Source organism: Chionomys nivalis, chromosome 17, assembly GCF_950005125.1.
Source record: "Chionomys nivalis chromosome 17, mChiNiv1.1, whole genome shotgun sequence".
Taxonomy (NCBI): Eukaryota; Metazoa; Chordata; class Mammalia; order Rodentia; family Cricetidae; genus Chionomys; species Chionomys nivalis.
Genome location: NC_080102.1, coordinates 56,818,839 through 56,837,670, shown reverse-complemented (window position 1 = coordinate 56,837,670; position 18,832 = coordinate 56,818,839). Strand labels below are relative to the sequence as shown.

The 18,832-nt window shown below is 43.1% G+C and overlaps 1 protein-coding gene across 1 annotated transcript in view; it reads left to right on the top strand.

The window, feature by feature from the left end:
- Positions 1-18,832, top strand: part of Cers5 (ceramide synthase 5) — a 31,227-nt gene that overhangs the window by 8,260 nt on the left and 4,135 nt on the right. The window contains 6 exon segments of the mRNA XM_057792463.1: positions 8,649-8,754; positions 10,217-10,347; positions 12,440-12,497; positions 16,710-16,760; positions 17,333-17,425; positions 18,620-18,748. Of these exon segments, the coding sequence (XP_057648446.1) occupies positions 8,649-8,754; positions 10,217-10,347; positions 12,440-12,497; positions 16,710-16,760; positions 17,333-17,425; positions 18,620-18,748 (568 nt within the window).

The following is an 18,832-nucleotide window of genomic DNA, read 5'->3' as shown; positions in this document are numbered from 1 at the left end:
GTATTTTTACTGTCTAAATCTGCTCAGTAGTTAATGATCTGTAAACAAGCAAACAAGTTTGTCAAGTAGTCGTGTATACACTGGGAGCTGCACAGCCCAGGAGGGCAGTGGGAGTAATCACATTCTGTGTTGTGGCTTATCAATTCAGGGTTTCTAGTTGACTGGTGATCCAGGCCTATAACCCAGCACTCACAGGATTGAAGCAAGATCACAAATTTGTGTCCAAAATTAGCAAATACCAGAGGTGAGGGTGGGGGATTAAGAAAGATATTCCTTGTAGATTTTAACTTCTGGGTAGCAGCTGTCTTAGAAGTTTCCATCATAGGCACAGAGTGTCTTCAATTAAATCAAATTGTTGTGGTTGTTTAATTCTTCCTGATCATAGATTAAAACTGGCTTACTTAGGGCTAGAGAAATGCTCATCAGTTTAGATACTTGCTATTCTTGCAGAGGTCCTGGGTTCAGTTCCCAACACGCACGTGGTGAGTTAAAAAACATCCCTAACTTCATTTCCAGGGCATCCAACACATTCCTCACTTCCTCAGGTGCCAGGCATGCCCATGGTGCACATACGTGCAGGCAGAACACACATACACATAAAATAAAATTTTGGTTAACTTGAATTTCTGATTCCTCAGAAGGCGGTGACCTTCTACACTTGATAAAGCACAAAACTGACGCAGCAAGTCTTTGTCTTTTGAGGTGGCACTTCACCTAGCAGGGATTTTTTTAAAAAGGAATTTATGTATTCATTTACTCATTTACTGAGACATGGTCTCATTGTATTGACCAAGCTGTGTTTGGAGAAATCCATGTGTGCCTGTTTAAGGAGTATCAAGGATTTATTAAGATATGAAAGAGGGGAAATATACTCACAAATACGGGATATCGCAAATCCAGTTATAGAGACCTTGGAAAGCTGGGAACCAGTCTTCACCACCCAAGAGATAGAGGACCACCTTATAAGAGGTAATGTGGACAAGAAGTACCACCTCTATCAGGCTAGACAGCCTAAGGTTATGGGTGGGGTGAATACCCACCACAAAACTGGTTTAAAATTTGCTGTTGTAATCCAAATTGGCCTCCATTTCACTGGATAGATTACGCCACTGCACTTAGTTTGACTTGTCTGGTCAGTATTAGATGCTGACCCTAGGGTCTTTGTACTGCTGAGCTATGACCATGTCCTCGTTGTTTTTATTCCTTATTTTGAGACAGGTTTTATTAAGTTGCCCAGGTTGGCTTTGATCTCACTCTGCAGCTTAGGTAGGCCTTGAACTTGTGACCATCCTGCCTCAGTCTTCAAGTAACTAAGATTACACAAGCTTGTGCTATCAAGTCTTCCCCCAAATTATTCATTCTTCAACAACTATTTATTGACAGGTTAACAGAGATGATATGTGTTCCAAGGATAAAATGGTAAGTAATCTGGCTTTAGAGTGTTTGCCGAGCATCCAAAACTCCCCACTAAACTATGATTTTAGTGTTCAGGGGAACAACCAAAAAGCCATTAGTTAAAGTGTAGTTATGTCGTTAGCCAAGCTTGGTGGTGTGTACCAATAATCCCTGCATTTAGGAGATGGAGGCTAGAGGATCCAGTGGAGGAGGCTGTCTTCTGTTACATAGGCTGTTGGTGGACTAGATGAGTCTGGAGAAAGTAGGATTTAGTTCTAAAATACAGGCTTGGAGACTCACTGAAAGTTGTTTCTTGGAATATGAAGGATGGAAGGAGTTTTGGTTTTTGTTTTTGTTTTCAAAGACATTTATTTTCTGTGCATTGGTGTTTTATCTGCATGTCAGTCTGTGTGAGGGTTTCGGGTCCCCTGGAACTGGAGTTACAGTTGTGAGCTGCCATGTGGGTGCTGGGAATTGAACACCCCCACCCCCGCCACCCTCTGGAAGAGCAGTCGGTGCTTTTAAACACGGCACTATCTCTCCAGCCCCCAAGACTTTCCTGAGAAAGAACTTAATTGTTGCCTTTTTCCATAATCTACTCATGTGGGTGTGTATGTTTCAACTTGAAGCAAATGTACTAGATTGTATAATCATTAAAAGACAAGGTGTGTGTGGCGGGGCTGGGGGAGTGGGGGGGCTGCAGAGGTGACTCAGCAATTAAGAACACTGGCTGTTCTGCCAGATGACCCAAGACTCAAATCCCTGTACCTAGCTGGGGATGAGGCACACTTTTTTTTTTCATGAAGATTTAGTTTATTTGTGTATCTGAGTGTTTGGCTTGCCTGTATGAGTGTGCCCCTCATGTGGAGACTAGAAGAGGGCATTGAAACTTCTGGAACTGGAGTTACAAGGGCCACTACGGGGGTGCTAGGAACTGAACCCGAGTCCTCTACAGTAGCAGCAAGTGCAGTTAACCAGTGAGCCATCTCTCCAGCCCCATGGTGGTGTAAACCTCTAGCCTCAGAAATCTGGAGGCAAAGGCAGGCAGGTCTCTGTGAGCTCAAGGCCTGGTCTACATAGAGAGTTCAAGGCCAGTCAAAGCAATGTAGAGTCAGACATACACACACACACACGAAATTTGAGAGGCCATAGAAATAACACAGCGGTTAAGAGCACTTGCCATTTGCTCTAACAAAGGACGAGGTTTGTTTCCTAGCACCCATATTGAGTGGCTTGCAGACACCTGCTACTCCAGCTCCAGAGGATCTGACATAGTCTTTTGGTCTCCATGAGCACACACAGTATACTTACGTGTACATATAATTTGTTTTCAGCTGTGGTGGTGCATGCCTTTAGTCACAGTACTCAGTAGGTAGATAGAAGCAGGTGGATTTAAGTTTAAGGCTAGCCAGGGCTGCATAAAAAGACCCTGTGTCAAAAAACAAAACAAAAACCTTTAAAAGGTGACTTTATTATTTCATTAGTGTGTGGATTTTTGGAGTTAGAGACAATAAGTGCCTTTATCTGATGAGCCATCTTACTGACCCAGAATCTGCATTCTTTCAGAAGGTCTGTAAAGACAGATTGTCTTCATGATACTTCCATGATTTTGTAGGAATTCTTTTCTCTCATAAGTATGCATCGAAACGACACAGCTACTTGGCATATCCGTATCGTGACAGACTGAACGTAGTACTGACATGTGGCCAGAACCGCCAGGAAGCAGGGAGATATATCAAACTATCAAGTCATATATTCTTCTTCCTTTTTAGTTAGAAAAAGTTATTTTTCACAAGATGTTAAATTACCATGTAATAAGCTCATTATTATTATAAATTAATAACTATTAATTTTTAAAATTTTAATTTTTGTAGCAGTATACATTAATAGATCTTATTCATATAAATAAAATCTTTTTTTTTTTTTTTTTTTTTGGTTTTTCGAGACAGGGTTTCTCTGTGGTTTTGGAGCCTGTCCTGGAACTAGCTCTTGTAGATCAGGCTGGTCTCGAACTCACAGAGATCCGCCTGCCTCTGCCTCCCAAGTGCTGGGATTAAAGGCATGCGCCACCACCGCCCGGCTTATAAATAAAATCTTATTTGAGATACTTAATGATTTTTTTTGCTGTTGCTGAGACAGGGTCTGGCTGGTTTGGATTGATTTGCTCCAAGTTTTGAGGTACTTGCTGGAGACTTCTCTGCTGATTGGTCTAGAGAAGTAGGCAGTCTATGAAAGCCTATGTGTGTGGCTGTCAGGGATGGCCTCGGGACGCAGTTCCGCCTTTCACCTTGTTTGAGACAGGGTTTCTTTGGCTCACCCTGATGTAAGCCTGGTTGGCTGGCCCACCAGCTTTCTGTGGTTCTCTGGCTCCACCTCCTGTCTCCTAATTGTATGCTTGGCATGCAGGGACACTGGATCCGGTTCTTATATAGGTTCTGGGGACAGCTAGTGCTCTACCTGCTGAGCTATCTATCTCCTCAGCCTGAAAATTACTAAGTGGGGGTGAAGCAGTTGAGTGAGGATCTTGATGTGCAGCTCTCGCTGGCCTAGAATTAACAGCAGTTCTCTTGGTCTCCTGAGTGCTAGGGTTACAGCTATGAGCCATCATGCCTGGCCTGAAAGCTATTCTTTTTTTTCTTTTTTGGATTTTCGAGACAGGGTTTCTCCGTAGCTTTTGGTTCCTGTCCTGGAACTAGCTTTGTAGACGACCAGGCTGGCCTCGAACTCACAGAGATCCGCCTGCCTCTGCCTCCCGAGTGCTGGGATTAAAGGCGTGCGCTACCACCGCTCGGCTCCTGAAAACTATTCTCACCCACTACTTCAAGATGTAAGTTTAGTGGGTCAGCCTGAAGGTGACTTACCTGCGCTGTGAAGTAATTTCATTCTGCCTTTTCTCTGTTCCCTTGTTAATCAGTACAAAACCACCTGCTGCTTTGCTCTTCAATATTAACAGTTCCCTTGAGCTTGTGATTTGCGCCACCATCAATGGTGGATGTGAACTGTTCACAGGCATTCAGTCTAGATCAATGTTCTGTGGCAAGTCATACAAATAGGCTAATCCACTGAGACATGTATCTTGGCTCTCAGGATGGTCTATGTGGCCAGGGGAACTTGGGATCACTATGTTAATTATGTTACCTCATCCAAATAGACAATAAAGTAAGCATTTGGAAATGACTGCACACACACACACATGCATGAGTGCACCAGAGGACAATCTCAGGTATTGTTCCTGGGGTTCCATTCTTCCTGTTTTTTGGCAGAGGGTTTCACTGACTTGGAAATTGGCCAGTAGGCTAGGCTAGCTGGCCAGAAAGCCCTAGAGATCTGACTGTCTCCACCTCCCCAATGCTGGGATTACAAGTATGCACCACCACGATGCCTGGCTTTTTTCACCTTTAATGTAGGTCAGAGGATCTTCACATTTGCAAGGCACACACTTAATGATTAAATTATCTCCCCACTCACAAATTTACTTTTTCTTTCTTCCTTCCTTCTCTTCCTCTCACCCCCACCCCCTTAAAGATAAGGTTTCACTTTGTAGTCCTGGTTGGCCTGGAACTTGTTATGTAAATCAGGCTGGCCTCACAATTTTTCATTGAACTCTGAACTAATGAAGGCAAGAAATGATCTCTGCTAGCTCTAGGATATTGAGTCCATTCCAAGGTCAGATAACAATAGTGATGAAAATCTTAGCTTTTCCTGTGAATAAGGTACAGTCTTCTTGCTTGGCACTGCTGAGTGTATTAGTGGACACCGAGACAGATGATCTGTTTCTAGTGAAAATGACAACAGCTGTGTCTGGAACACAGGTTCTTCATGAGACTGCAGGCACTTACAGCAGAGTCTCATGTAAGCCCACACTGTCCTCAAACCTACTAGGTAACTGAGGATGAACACTGAACCCCTGATTCTCCTGTCTCTCTGTCCCATGTACTGGGATTACAGGGAGTTCTGAGGATCAAGCCCAGGATTTGCTACTTAAGCACATTATTTCACCAACTGAACTATATCCAATTTACTAAAGACTATTTCTAATGGATGTTTACTATCGGGTACGAAACAAGGCGTGCATCTCATCATTTCATCTTTAAAATCTCTAGAGGTGACTCACAGGGAAAGGGCACTTGCTGCCAAGCTTGACAACCCAAGTCAATCCCCAGAACCTACAACATAGAAAAAAACCCTATTCCCACAAGTTGTCTTCTGACCTTCATATGTGTAACCTAGCACAGGTATTTACCCTCACAACACATACACAAACATGCAGAAGGAGAGAGAGAGAGGGAAAAAAAAACATGCACACCAAGTAAATGTTTAAAAAAAATTAAAAAGCCCTTTGAGCTGATTGTGGGGTGGGGATAAATGACTTTAATACCAACACTTGGGAGGCAGAGGCAGGTGGATCTCTGAGGTTTTGAGGCCAGCCTGCTCTACATAATTTCAGGCCAGCCAGGGAGACTTCTTCCACAAAAACAGCAACCACAAGGCTATGTTGGGATGGAGAGGTGGCTGAGCACTTAGAGTATTAACTGCTCTTCTAGAGGAACCAGTTGGGTACCCAGTGTCTGTGTGGGGCAACTCACAAACTCTTGTAACTCCAGTTCCAGGGGCATCTGACACATCTGACTTCTGCTTTTTTTTGTTTGTTTGTTTTTTTGAGACAAGTTTTTTCAGTATAGCCCTGACTGTCCTGGAACTTGATCTGTAGACCAGGCTGTTATCAAACTCACAGAGATCCTCCTGCCTCTGCCTCTGGAGTGCTGGATTAAAGGGGTACACCACCACTGTCCAACTAACAAATATTTCAAAATAAGTAGCCTGGTGGTGGCGGCACATGCCTTTAATCCCAGCGCTTTGGAGGCAGAAGCAAGCAGATCTCTGCAAGTTCGAGGCCAGCCTGGTCTACAAAGCAAGTTCCAGGACAGCTAGGACTGTTACACAAAGCAACCTTGTTTCAGGAAAAAGAAAAAAAGTAAATAATAAAGTAACCATTGATAGATGTTCTCTGCTTTGGGATCTTCATACAATTCAGTCTCTGATATGGCATGGATTCAACAACAAAATGCCTTGAGTATCCTTTTGAATGCTGCTTAACCCCAAATGCAAACTGAGATCAAGTAGAGCAAGACAGTCTAGACCAGTCAGTCACCTGATGGTCACTGAATGTCATTGTTAGGGTCACTATTGCTATGATAAAACACTATACCCAATAGCAACTTGGGGAGGAAAGGATTTACTCCAGGTTCCATTTCCACTTCACAGACCATCACTGAGGAAAGTCAGGGCAGGAGTCCAGAGGCAGGAGCTGATGCAGAGGCCATGGAGAACCTTAGTAAATAAAAATGTTGTCTATTATTTGTGTTAACAAGGACTTTGAACATAAGTTGGTGTTTAAAATATTAGCAAATAGTAGTATAGCACTAGCCATGGAAATGGGAGTGACTTACCACCTAGGTAGCGAAAGCAGATTACAGCTGTGGCTAAGTCTGTGCTCTGAATAAGTGTTTGCTGGGGTTCCTTTACAGAAGAAAATAGTAATTTTTTTTTTAGTGATTTTATTTTATGTGCACTGGTATTTTGCCTATACATATGTCTGTATGAGGGCATCAAATCCCCTGGAGCTATAGTTACAGACAGTAGTGAGCTGCCATGTGGGTGCTGGGAATGGAACCTGGGTCATCTGGAAGAGCAGCCAGTTCTCTTAACTGTTCTCTCCAGCCCCAGTAATAGTTTCTTATTCTCAATCCTCAAAGGTAATAAATGCTGAACTGGGGACTTGATTCTGAGCCAAGGAGATAGATTGGTGGGTAAAGGACGTGTCTTGAGGTGTTCGTTGTCTTAAAGCTGGACAGTGCAAGCACTTCTGCAATCCCAGTGTTCCTGCAGTGGGGTGCAGTAGCTCACAGGCCCGCTGTGTGCATCCATAGTAGCAGACAACCAAGGGGACTGTCTCTAGCAAGTGGAAGGCGAAGACCGACACCTGAGGTTGTCTTTTGATTTCTGCAAGTGTGCACACCTATGCACATGATCACACACACACCAAATAGAAAAAGGAGGAACAATACAGTCTCCTTTCTGTCTTCTTTGACAACTAAAGTGGGGTACTAGAGAGATAGCTCAGAACTTAAGAGGAACCTAGGTTTGGTTTCCAGCACCCACATGGTGGCTCACAACTATCCATAACTCCAGTATCAGGGAATCAGACTAGATCTTGTCTTCTAACCTCTGAAGGCACCAGGCACACCATGGTACACATACATACGTGCAGTTAAAGCATTCACACACTTCAATAAGTCTGAAAAGAAAACATCTTGCCCAGGATGTCACTTGAAAACATTTGAGGACTATTCAGTCCCCAGCTACAGAACAAAATGACCTGGGAGCTGGAGAGACGGCCCAGTGGTTAAGGGGACTAGCTATAAAAGATCAAGAAAACTATCCTGACTCCTCAAGAACTAAATTGAAGTGGGGGTTTTTCTCTGTATTGTGAGCTGGCCTCAAGTGTTCAATCTTCCTGCCTCAGCCTCCCAAGTATGGGACCACATGTATGTGCCACCACACCTGGCTTTTTTTTCCTGATGTGAGAAAAATTATTAACACTTCACTTGCTACAGAATATTTTACATACATTGTCATTATAATAATAATAATAATTATTATTATTGTTACTATTATTTGTGTCTAGGGGACAGGATCTTACTTTGTAACTATTGCTGGCCTGGAATTGGAGATCTGATTGCCTCCCCAGTGCTGGAATTAAAGGTGTGAGCCACTTAGTGCACTACCACACTTGGCGATCTAAACTCTTTGTTTTGTTTCTTGTAATTTTTCAAGATAGGATTTCTCTGTATAGCCCCGACTGTTCTGGAACTCACAGGGATCTGCCTGCCTCTTTCTTCCAGAACGCTGGGGTTAAAGGCCTGCACCACCACTATTCAGCTATTTTTTGTTTTTTGTTGTTTGGGTTTTTTGCTTTTTTGTTATTTTTGGAGACAGTGTTTCTCTTTGTAGCTGTGGTTGGCACCTGATTTTGCCTGTGCTGAGATTAAACGTGTGCCCCGCCATGCAGGGTCCAGTCTACCATTTTAAAATGAGCCTTTTCAAGTGTGTCAATGACAGATTATGAAACCAAATAACAAATTTCTAGTTCCTAGTCTTGTGCTTCCATTTTTTTCTCACATTAGTCCTTCCCTGATCATAACATAGCAAATCATAGTTAGAGTTGAACCTTCAATTTTTTTCTGTTACAGGTTTATTGCCAAACCCTGTGCACTCCATGTTGGCATTGAAGATAGTGTTCTCTATCGTGTTGAATCCAATGACACCCTTGAGAAGGTGTTCATATCTATTACTAAGGTAAGTAAGCAGAGAACAAGAGTCAGAAGTCGCATGAAGGTTGCTCTGTAGATGGGAATACAGCATGCGAGAAAAGGAGATGGTTCTTCAGGTTTGGGTGATCTGCTCGGTGGAGAGCCTTAGCCTCTCCAGCCGGAACTCCTGTACTTCACACACCTCTTCTTTCTTTCTTTCTTTCTTTCTTTCTTTCTTTCTTTCTTTCTTTCTTTCTTTCTTCCTTCCTTCCTTCCTTCCTTCCTTCCTTCCTTCCTTCCTTCCTTCCTTCCTTCCTTTCTTTCTTTTTGGATTTTCGAGACAGGGTTTCTCCGTAGTTTTTGGTTCCTGTCCTGGAACTAGCTCTTGTAGACCAGGCTGGTCTTGAACTCACAGAGATCCACCTGCCTCTGCCTCCCGAGTGCTGGGATTAAAGGCGTGTGCCACCACTGCCCGGTGGTTTCACACACCTCTTAATTTACTCCTTAGCATCTACCTCTACCTGAATTCTTCCACTCTAAACTCAAATCCTGTCTTATTTTCCCTTTTCTTATTTTTGCACCAGCTTCTATTCAAGATGAGGGTAGTTCTAGTGGCCTTTGTGATTTTTGTTTGTGTTTTAACATATATATGTTTTATATATGTATGTGTGTATGTGTGTGTATGAAGACAGACCCATACACACATATTTTGAATCTTCTAGAACCTGAGTTACAGGTGGTTGTGAACTACCATGTGGGTGTTGGGAATTGAACTTGGGTCCTCTGCAAGAGCAATAAGTGCTCTTAACCACTGAGCCATCTCTCCAGCCTCAGTTTTTGTTTTGTTTGTTTGTTTTGTTTTTGTTTTTCGAGACAGGGTTTCTCTGTAGCTTTTGGAGCCTGTCCTGGAGCTAGCTCTTGTAGACCAGGCTGGCCTCGAACTCACAGAGATCCGCCTGCTTCTGCCTCCCAAGTGCCGTGAATTCAGGGCCAGCTTGATCTACAGAGCGAGTTTCAGGACAGACTCCAAAGCTACAAAGAGAAACCCTGTTGGGGAAGGGGGGAGAAAAATAGAATTGCCATTGCAACTGTATAGAAGCTTATCAAGATGTACCGAGTTTGACACTGGACAAATCTTCAACTTCCTTAAACTAGCTGTGTGATGTTTTTATTTGTAAGTTAATTAGAATAAAGTGAGTTTATTTAAAAATGATTTGGGGCCGGGTGGTGATGGTATACGCCTTTAATCCCAGCACTTGGGAGGCAAAAGCTGACAGATCTCTGAGTTCGAGGCCAGCCTGGTCTACAGAGCCGAGTTCCAAGACAGGCTTCAAAACTACATAGAGAAACCCTGTCTTGAAAAACAAAACAAAAAAGATTTGGGGATGAAATCTGGAAAAGATAAATACCACTTGAGTCACTGTGGTTGACACCTCTTTGCCACTCAACTAGTAAATTGGGAGTTTTGTGCAGAAAGGAGTGCTCTAACTCTGGTCACATGTCTACAGTATCCTGATGAGAAGAGGCTGGAGGGCCTATCAAAGCAACTGGACTGGGATGTCCGAAAAATCCAGTGCTGGTTTCGCCATCGGAGGAATCAGGACAAGCCTCCAACGCTGACTAAATTCTGTGAAAGCATGTATGTGTGCAAGGGGGTAGATAATGAGAAGGGTGGGGGTACGGCTGGACTTTTGGGGGGGGCGGAAATTAGTTCATTATTAGGATAATAAAACAGACTCTAATGCCAAAGATAAGATTTTAAAAAGCCAAGGGGAAATGGAAATAGAATTTATGTCCTGTGCTTCTCAACCAGCTCTGCTAAGTAAGTAAACAGCAGAACCCTCATAGAAGTAGGAAAAAAGAGAACTGGGAAACTGGTCACATTTGTTCCCCTGGTCACACTTTCCACTAAGACAAGACAATTCCTTTTTGTTCCTTCTTTTCAAATAAATTGAGATAAGTGTGTTGACACACACACTTTGAATCCCCAGCACTCAGAAGACACGTGGGTGGATCTCTAGTTCAGGGTCAGCCTGGTCTATGCCCAAGTTTAAGGGCAAGCGGTGGATAAAAAGTGAGACCCTAGCCGGGCGGTGGTGGCACACGCCTTTAATACCGGCACTTGGGAGGCAGAGGCAGGCGGATCTCTGTGAGTTCGAGACCAGCCTGGTCTACAAGAGCTAGTTCCAGGATAGGCTCCAAAACCACAGAGAAACCCTGTCTCGAAAAACCAAAAAAAAAAAAAAAAAAAAAAGTGAGACCCTGTCTACTTATCTTCAAAGAAAAAAAATGGGCTGGAGAGATGGCTCAATAGCACATGATATCCATGATATTCCTCCAGAGAACCCAAACTTGTTCTCCAGCACCCACATGAGGGAGCTCAACCCTCTGTAACTCCAGACCCAGGACATCTGAATCCTCTGGCCTCTGGGTACCTGTTCTCAGATGTACAAACCCTCATGTGCACATGTGCATGCGCGCGCGCGCACACACACACACACACACACTTTAAAAACTGAAATAAGCTGGGTGTGGTGGTATACACCTTTAATCCCAGCACTCAGGAGACAGAGGCAGGTGGATGGATCTCTTGAGTTTAAGGCCAGCCTGATCTACAGAGTGAGTTTGAGTTCTAGGACAGCCAGGCTACAAAGAAAGCCTTATTTCTTGAAAAACAAAAGCAAATAAATAAATAAACAATAAATCTTTAAAAAAATAGATTGGGAGCGCGCAGTGGTGGTGCACGCCTTTAACCCAGCACTCGGGAGGCAGATCTTTGTGAGTTCGAGGCTAGGCTGGTCTACAAGAGCTAGTTCCAGAACAGGCACTAAAGCTACAGAGAAACCTTGTCTCAAAAAAAAACAAACAAACAAAAAAAAGGATTTGGAGAGGAGTTAGTTATAATAAATGCACTTATACACAGCGATGGTGGTGGCACACACCTTTAATCCCAGCACTTGCAAGGCAGAGCAGGAGGATCTCTGCATTGAAAAACCAAAAGAACTCTGATTTCAAGTACAGTATTTCCCAGAAAAGGAAAAATTCCCACAAAAATGTAAGTATAGAGTGAGCTGGTACTGTTTCTATCAGAGGAGCAGGAGGGTACATACCTACCTATACAAGTACAGGTTGTTGTTTTGTTTTTCAAGACAGGCTTTCTCTGTGTAGCCCTTGCTGTCCTGGAACTCGATCTGTAGACCAAGCTGGCCTCACAGAGATCCATCTGCCTCTGCCTCTCAAGTGCTGGGATGTTGGGGTTTAAGGTGTGTGGCACCACGCCCAGCAGAATCACAGAGTTTTTAATTCTCTAGAAATAGATGTTAGTCACTGTCATGCAATTTAAAAATCAGGTCTCATGGAGCTGGAGAGATGGCTCAGAGGTTAAAAGCATTTCCTGCTCTTCCAAAGGTCCTGAGTTCAATTCCCAGCAACCACATGGTGGCTCACAACCATCTGTAATGGGGTCTGGTGCCCTCTTCTGGCCTGCAGGCATACATACAGACAGAATATTGTATACATAATAAATAAATAAATATTTTTTAAAAAAATCAGGTCTCATGAAGGAATCTAATAGGAAAGGAGAATCAAGCCAGTGTATTTCTGTGGGAATCTATTTTAACAGGCGCTCCAAGCTGAGTCTGAATTTTTAGAGATCAGTTTTGTCCCAGTGTTGTTATCGTGATTTCCTTGTTTAGATTCATTTATCTAACCTGTACTCTTTGCTCACCCAGGTGGAGACTCACTTTTTATTTATGTATATTCTGCTATGGAATTAGATTTCTCTGGTTGGTGAGTCTAAATTTTTTTGTCCTCTTATTGTGCTCTAAATATGTCTAGATGCCTTGGTTTCTAGAAGTAAACATTAAATACTTTCAGTTGCTTATGTTTCTTAAGTTTTTCTGTTGTGATGCATAGCCTCAGTGTATATCCAGTTTATATGCAGATTATATGCAGGATATATACTAACAGGCTATCGTCTACCTTGGGTTGGCAGCCTATCTACTTTGGGTTTGACGTCACGCACCTCAAGGCCTACTATTTCCTCTAAATAATGTTAGTAATTAAGTCAGAGCCGTACTTAGTGATTCGCAGAGCCCTTCCTTAAATTCTTGTTCTTCCAAGAGGAAATGGAATTGATAATTATTTATTTGTTTTGTTTTGAAATTCACTCTCCTATGTAGCCCTGGCTGGCTCTGGAACTTGCAAGTTAGATTAGGCTGACCTGGAACTGCTTCTCCCTCCAAAGTTCTAGGATTAAAAGCTTGTACTATCACGCCCGCCTCACCTTAATTTTTGAGACAGGCTCTCTCTCTCACTAAGCCCATGGCTCACCTGACTTTCCCTGCCCTCGCCTGCCCTTGCGCACTGCTGGTGTTGCACAGTTCTGGTGTTTTATGTGGTAGCTGAGGATTCTAACAGGTTCTCAGGCTTGGATAGGAAGCACTTTACCAACTGAGCTCTGGCCCTAGCTCCCAAAATGTTGTTTCTGTTTTAAGACAAGCTGTCCATCAAGAGTGGTATAGAAACCTTGTCTTGAAAAACAAACAAAAAAGAAGAAGCAGCAACAGCTCTCATTATGAACTCCAAGCTTGCCTTGAACTCATGACAATCCTCCTGCCTCAGTCTCTCAAATACTGGATTTATAGGCAAGATACTATCGTGCCTGGAATTTTTTTTTTTTTTTTTTTTTTTTTTTTTTTTTGACAGGGTTCTCTGTGTAGCCTTTGCTGTCCTGGAACTCTCTCTGTAGACCAAGCTGACCTCAAACTCACAGAGATCCACCCTACTCTGCCTCCCGGGTGCTGGGGTTAAAGGGTTAAAGATGTGTGCCACCACTTCCTGGCTTATATATTTTAATATTTTGTGTTCATTTTTTGTTTTTTAGAGACAGGGTTTCTCTGTAGCTTTGGAGCCTATCCTGGAACTAGCTCTTGTAGACCAAGCTGGCCTCACTCACAGAGATCCACCTGCCTCTGCTGGGATTAAAGGCATGTGTAAATGTAAAATTTTAAAATGAAGAACAAAGAAAAGGGAAAAATATATTTAAAAGAAAGACAGGCCGGGCGGTGGTGGCGCACGCCTTTAATCCCAGCACTTGGGAGACAGAGGCAGGCGGATCTCTGTGAGTTCGAGACCAGCCTGGTCTACAAGAGCTAGTTCCGGGACAGGCTCCAAAACCACAGAGAAACCCTGTCTCGAAAAACCAAAAAAGAAAAAAAAAAAAAAAAAAGAAAGAAAGACAGAAGGAAAGAAAGAACAGACAGAGGAACTGGAGCGATGGTCAGTGGTTAAGAAGGACTTTTCCAGAGGACTGAGTTCAGCCCCCAGCACCTGTGTCATTTGGCTCACAGCTGCTGTGAATCCAGCGTAGGGGAATCAACACCCATTTCTAGACTCTGGGTGCTGACACGTGTGGCAGATACATACTCATGAATAAATGTTAAAGGTATAAGATGTAGAAAAAGTGGGGCAGGAAAGACGGCTCAAAGGTTAAGAGTACTGACTGCTCTTCAAGAGTTCAATTCCCAGCAACCACATGGTAGCTCACAACCATCTATAATAAGATCTAGTGTCCTCTTCTGGCCTGCAGGGATACATTGAGGCAGAATGTAAATCTTGAAAAAAAAAAAAAAGATGTAGAAAAAGAAGAACAGGGGCTGGAGAAATGGCTCAGAGGTTAAGAGCACTGGCTGCTCTTCTAGAGGTTCTGAGTTCAATTCCCAGCAACCACATGGTGGCTCACAACCATCTGTAATGAGATCTGATGCCCTCTGGTCTGCAGGTATACATGCAGGCAGAACACTGTATATATAATAAATAAATCTTAAAATAAATTAAAAAAAGAAAAAGAAGAACAGAGTAAATCTAAAGCAAATTAAAAAAAAAAAAAACAATCAACAGTAAAAACTGGAAATGTAGCTCACTTAGTGAGGTCCTGGATATGAAACCTAGGCTAGGACTGTGGTTTAAGGGGACAGAAATTAATGAAATAGTCATTAGATAAATAATGGATAAAATTGATAAAGCCAAATGTCAGTTCTCCAAAAGGGTCTGTTAAACTTAGTAACTCCATACCAGGTGTGGTGGTGTCTGCCCATGATTCAGTGTTCAGTCAACTAATACATGAGGTTTGGGAGTTTAAGGCCATTCTGGGCTACATAATAAGACCCCATCTCAAAAATAAAAAAAAAAGATAAACTACCTGGGAGGGAATATGAATTACTAATATGCAGAGTGTCACTATAGACTTTGGATACTACTGAAAGGTATAAAGATAGTTTCGTGAACAATTTAAAAATTAAGCATCAGTAAAAATAAATAAACAAACAAACAACATTTTCTGGGCCTGGTGGCACACACCTTTAATCCCAGCACTCTGGAGGCAGAGGCAGGCAGGTATCTTCAGTTTGAGGCAGCCTGATTGATCTACAAAGCGAGTTTCAGGACAGGTGGGGGATGGGAGGGAATAAAGATAGAAGGAAAGAACACATTGCATAAAGGTGGCCTCTGATGTCTACATAAGTGCCATGGTACACATGCATGCATGCACACACACATACACCCACATACATCTCACACTCATTAATAATAAATAAAATTTTTAAAAGAAGCTAGGCCAAGCATGGTAGCCTGTGTCTTTAATCATAGCTCTAAGAAGGCATAAGCAGGGAGATTACTGGGTCTGTGGCCAGTCTGGTCTACATACTAAAACTTTGTCACAAAAAAGCAAACAAGAAAATAGGGTCGCAACCACTGGAGAGATGGCCAGTACTAGGGATAAAGAGGTGGCTCAGTGGTTAAGAGCACTAGCTACTCTTCCAGAGGATCTGGGTTCAATTCCCAGCAACCACATGTTAGCTCACAACCATCTGTCTGTAACCCTCTTTGAGCCTCTGTGGACACGGCATGCATGTGGTAGACAGAAGTGCAGGCGATACACCCATACACATAAAATAATACAATGAAAGAGAACACATACTGCTCTTGCAGAGGACCACCTGTAACTCCACCTCCAGGGAACCTGACACCTCTGGCCTCTTCAGGCAACTGCACTCTGTACACAGACAAATACACACATAAAAATTCAGGGATTCAGATTGAGAGGTGGCACATAGGTTAAGATGCATGATGTTCTTGTAGATCTGAATTCCATTCCTAGCCACCCACATTGGGTGACGCACAATCACCTGTAACCCCAGCTCCAGAGGATCTGGCGTCCTTTTCTGGCTTCTGGGTATCCATCCACATGCACAAACTCACAAATGTACCCATCATTTAAATAAATAAATATTGGGTCTTTTTTAAATTTTGTACTAGGAAGGAAGATAACTGAGTTGTTCAGGTGCTCCCCATGACCATGAAGGTCTGACTTGGGATCCCCAGTGCCATTGTATATACCCCCAGACCCAGCCAGTTTTTGGTTTGTTGACACAAGGCCTCACTATGTAGTTTAAGCTGGTCCAGAACTCATTGTGTAGCCCAGACTAATCTCCAGCCCAAAATCTAAAACTTGGGAGGCCAAGGCAGGAGGGTTTCTGTGAGTTCAAGGCCAACCTGAGTCTCAAAAACAGAGAGGAGCCTGGCAAAGGCAGGCGGATCTCTGTGAGTTCGAGGTCAGCCTGGTCTATAAGAACTAGTTCTGGGACAGGTTCCAAAGCTACACAGAAAAACCCTGTGTTGAAAAACCAATAATAATAATAATAAAAACCAGAGATATTTTTTTCTGCCTCATTTGTTGTTGTGATGGTTTGCTTTGGTGGTTTTTGTTGTTGTTTTTGAGACAATGCCTTGCTAGGTAACCCTGGCTGACTGCTAATCTGCTTTTTGGTTCAGACTGGTCTCAGACTTGATATTGGTGTACCAGCTTCCCAAGTGCTGGGATCACTGGACCACCACACCTAGCTCTTCTCATTCTTGTACCTCTAACTTAGAGGTACAAGATCTTGTATAAGTGGGGGATGAGGGGACTAGAGGCCAACCTGTATTCTGTTTTTTTCTTAGACGCCTTGGTTCTGGGACACCCGACAGTGCTGGCAGAATTATCCATATCAGGTAAAATCTAAGTTGTTTCAAGACCTCGTGTGTGTGTAAGGTAAGATGGTGAGAGTACATTGTCAGTCCAGGTTAGGTAGCCAAGGTGTGGTTCCCTGATACCGTGGGTCATATATTCCAGGTGTCTATATCTGGGGTCTAGAGCAGAAATGCCTTAGTGAGCTTTTGTCCAGGTTATGTGTCTGCATGTCTTCTCCTGTCCTGGAAAGAATAGCAGTTCCCAGGTGTTGCTAAGTTCCTTCCTGACTCAGATTCCTTTTTAAACCAGGAGCTGTTAGAATCCTCATAAGGACATCTATGTCTGTACCTTAAAAGTCTCAGGGACATAAAAGACCAGGACTAAGGCAGTTCTGTCCAGAATTTCAGATACTGATGAGATTGTGGTGTCTATGTTAACCTTACCTCATCCCTAGAAGTGAGAAGCAAGATGAGTTTACAGGGGCGCAAAGGAAAAGGTCGACCTCTCATACAGATCCAGTCTCAGCCATTGCAGATCTTGGGAAACAGTGAAGAGGAAAAGAGATGGGGTGCACCTGCCTAGCTGCTGTTGTAGCTGCTCTTTTCTCTTCCAGCCGCTCTCAAGAGAGCTTTATTACTATTACATCATGGAACTGGCTTTCTACTGGTCTCTCATGTTCTCTCAGTTTATAGACGTCAAAAGGAAGGTAAGTTGTCAGCCCCTCAGCTGCTGTCTGTCGGTCACTGCCATCATCACCACGCACTCTGCCTCATGAGAGTGGCTGTGACAGAACTGTCACTAGCTTTCCGTGGTGTTTCCAGAGGTGAGACCTAACTAATGATGGACATTGTTTAAGGTGGTCAGGGCAGAGAGGAGAACAGCAAGGCCGTGGATCAATAAGCATGTTCTTTCTTTCTTTGCTCTCCTGTTCCTCTGTATCAAAGCTTGGGTAATTAGACAGAACTTGGGGTACCAAGGTCCAATTCAGAAAAAGGCTTGATTTTAGAAAACAAAAATTCAGAAGAGTGTATATGACTTATATACTGCAGAACCCGACAAGGACAGAGTCTTTATATTTACTCCCTTCTCCCACTCTGTTTCACTGGCAGAGGAGTTTTTATTAATTATTCCAGGTACTTTTGTTTCACTGTGACTATAGCCCCTAACAGGAGCTCTCTAAAGATGAAATGTTGGTTTTGGCTCACAGTTTGAGAGTTTCCTCCATCTTACCAGGGAAGGTGTGGGCAGTAGCTCAGTTCATGGCCACAGGAGGAGTGGCGGGACAACTACGGGAGCAGGGAAAGTGCCCTGGGAGACACTGACCTGCTGTAGCCTTCAGAAGTCAGCCCTACCCTGCTGCTAACCGGGCCCACCATTCCTAAGGCTCTGCAGCCTCCCAAGGTAGCTCAGTAGCTGTGCAAAAGTCACCTAGAATATGAGCCTGTCGGGGAGGACACTTCATACTTAAACCACACATCTAATAATTATTTATATGATATAAAATATATATAATTTATATAATGTATAATATGTGATATGCAAATAACATAACTACTTATATTTATAAGACTAAGATTTTTTCAGTTTTAATTTGACGTGTGAACCCAAGGAAAAATAACTTAAACCCAAAAGTTGGAAGTCTTTGCAATTAGATGAACTATTTAGCTAATAAGCAGTTCTCTGGGACTTTTAGGGTTAATTTGGTTATGTGTCATGTGTGAGTTCAGGTGCCCACAGAGGCTGGAAGAGGGTGTCGGATCCCTTGGCGCTACAGTTACCAAGCACTTGAGAGCTACCTCACATGGGTGCTGGAAACCAAAGTGATTTTAACCGCTGAACTAAGGGAGCTTTGGGTGGCAGGCATTCGTCCAGCCTCTCCTTTGCTGTCATTTTTTCCTAGGACTTCCTGATCATGTTTGTGCATCACTTGGCCACCATTGGGCTTATCACCTTCTCTTACATCAACAACATGGTTCGAGTGGGAACTCTGGTCATGTGTCTCCATGATTCCTCAGACTTCTTGCTGGAAGTAAGAGCCCAACTTGCTGCTTCATCTTTCCTCTCTCCCTTTCTTGACCTGTGAGAACTGACTTTTTCCCCAACTCAATTTTTT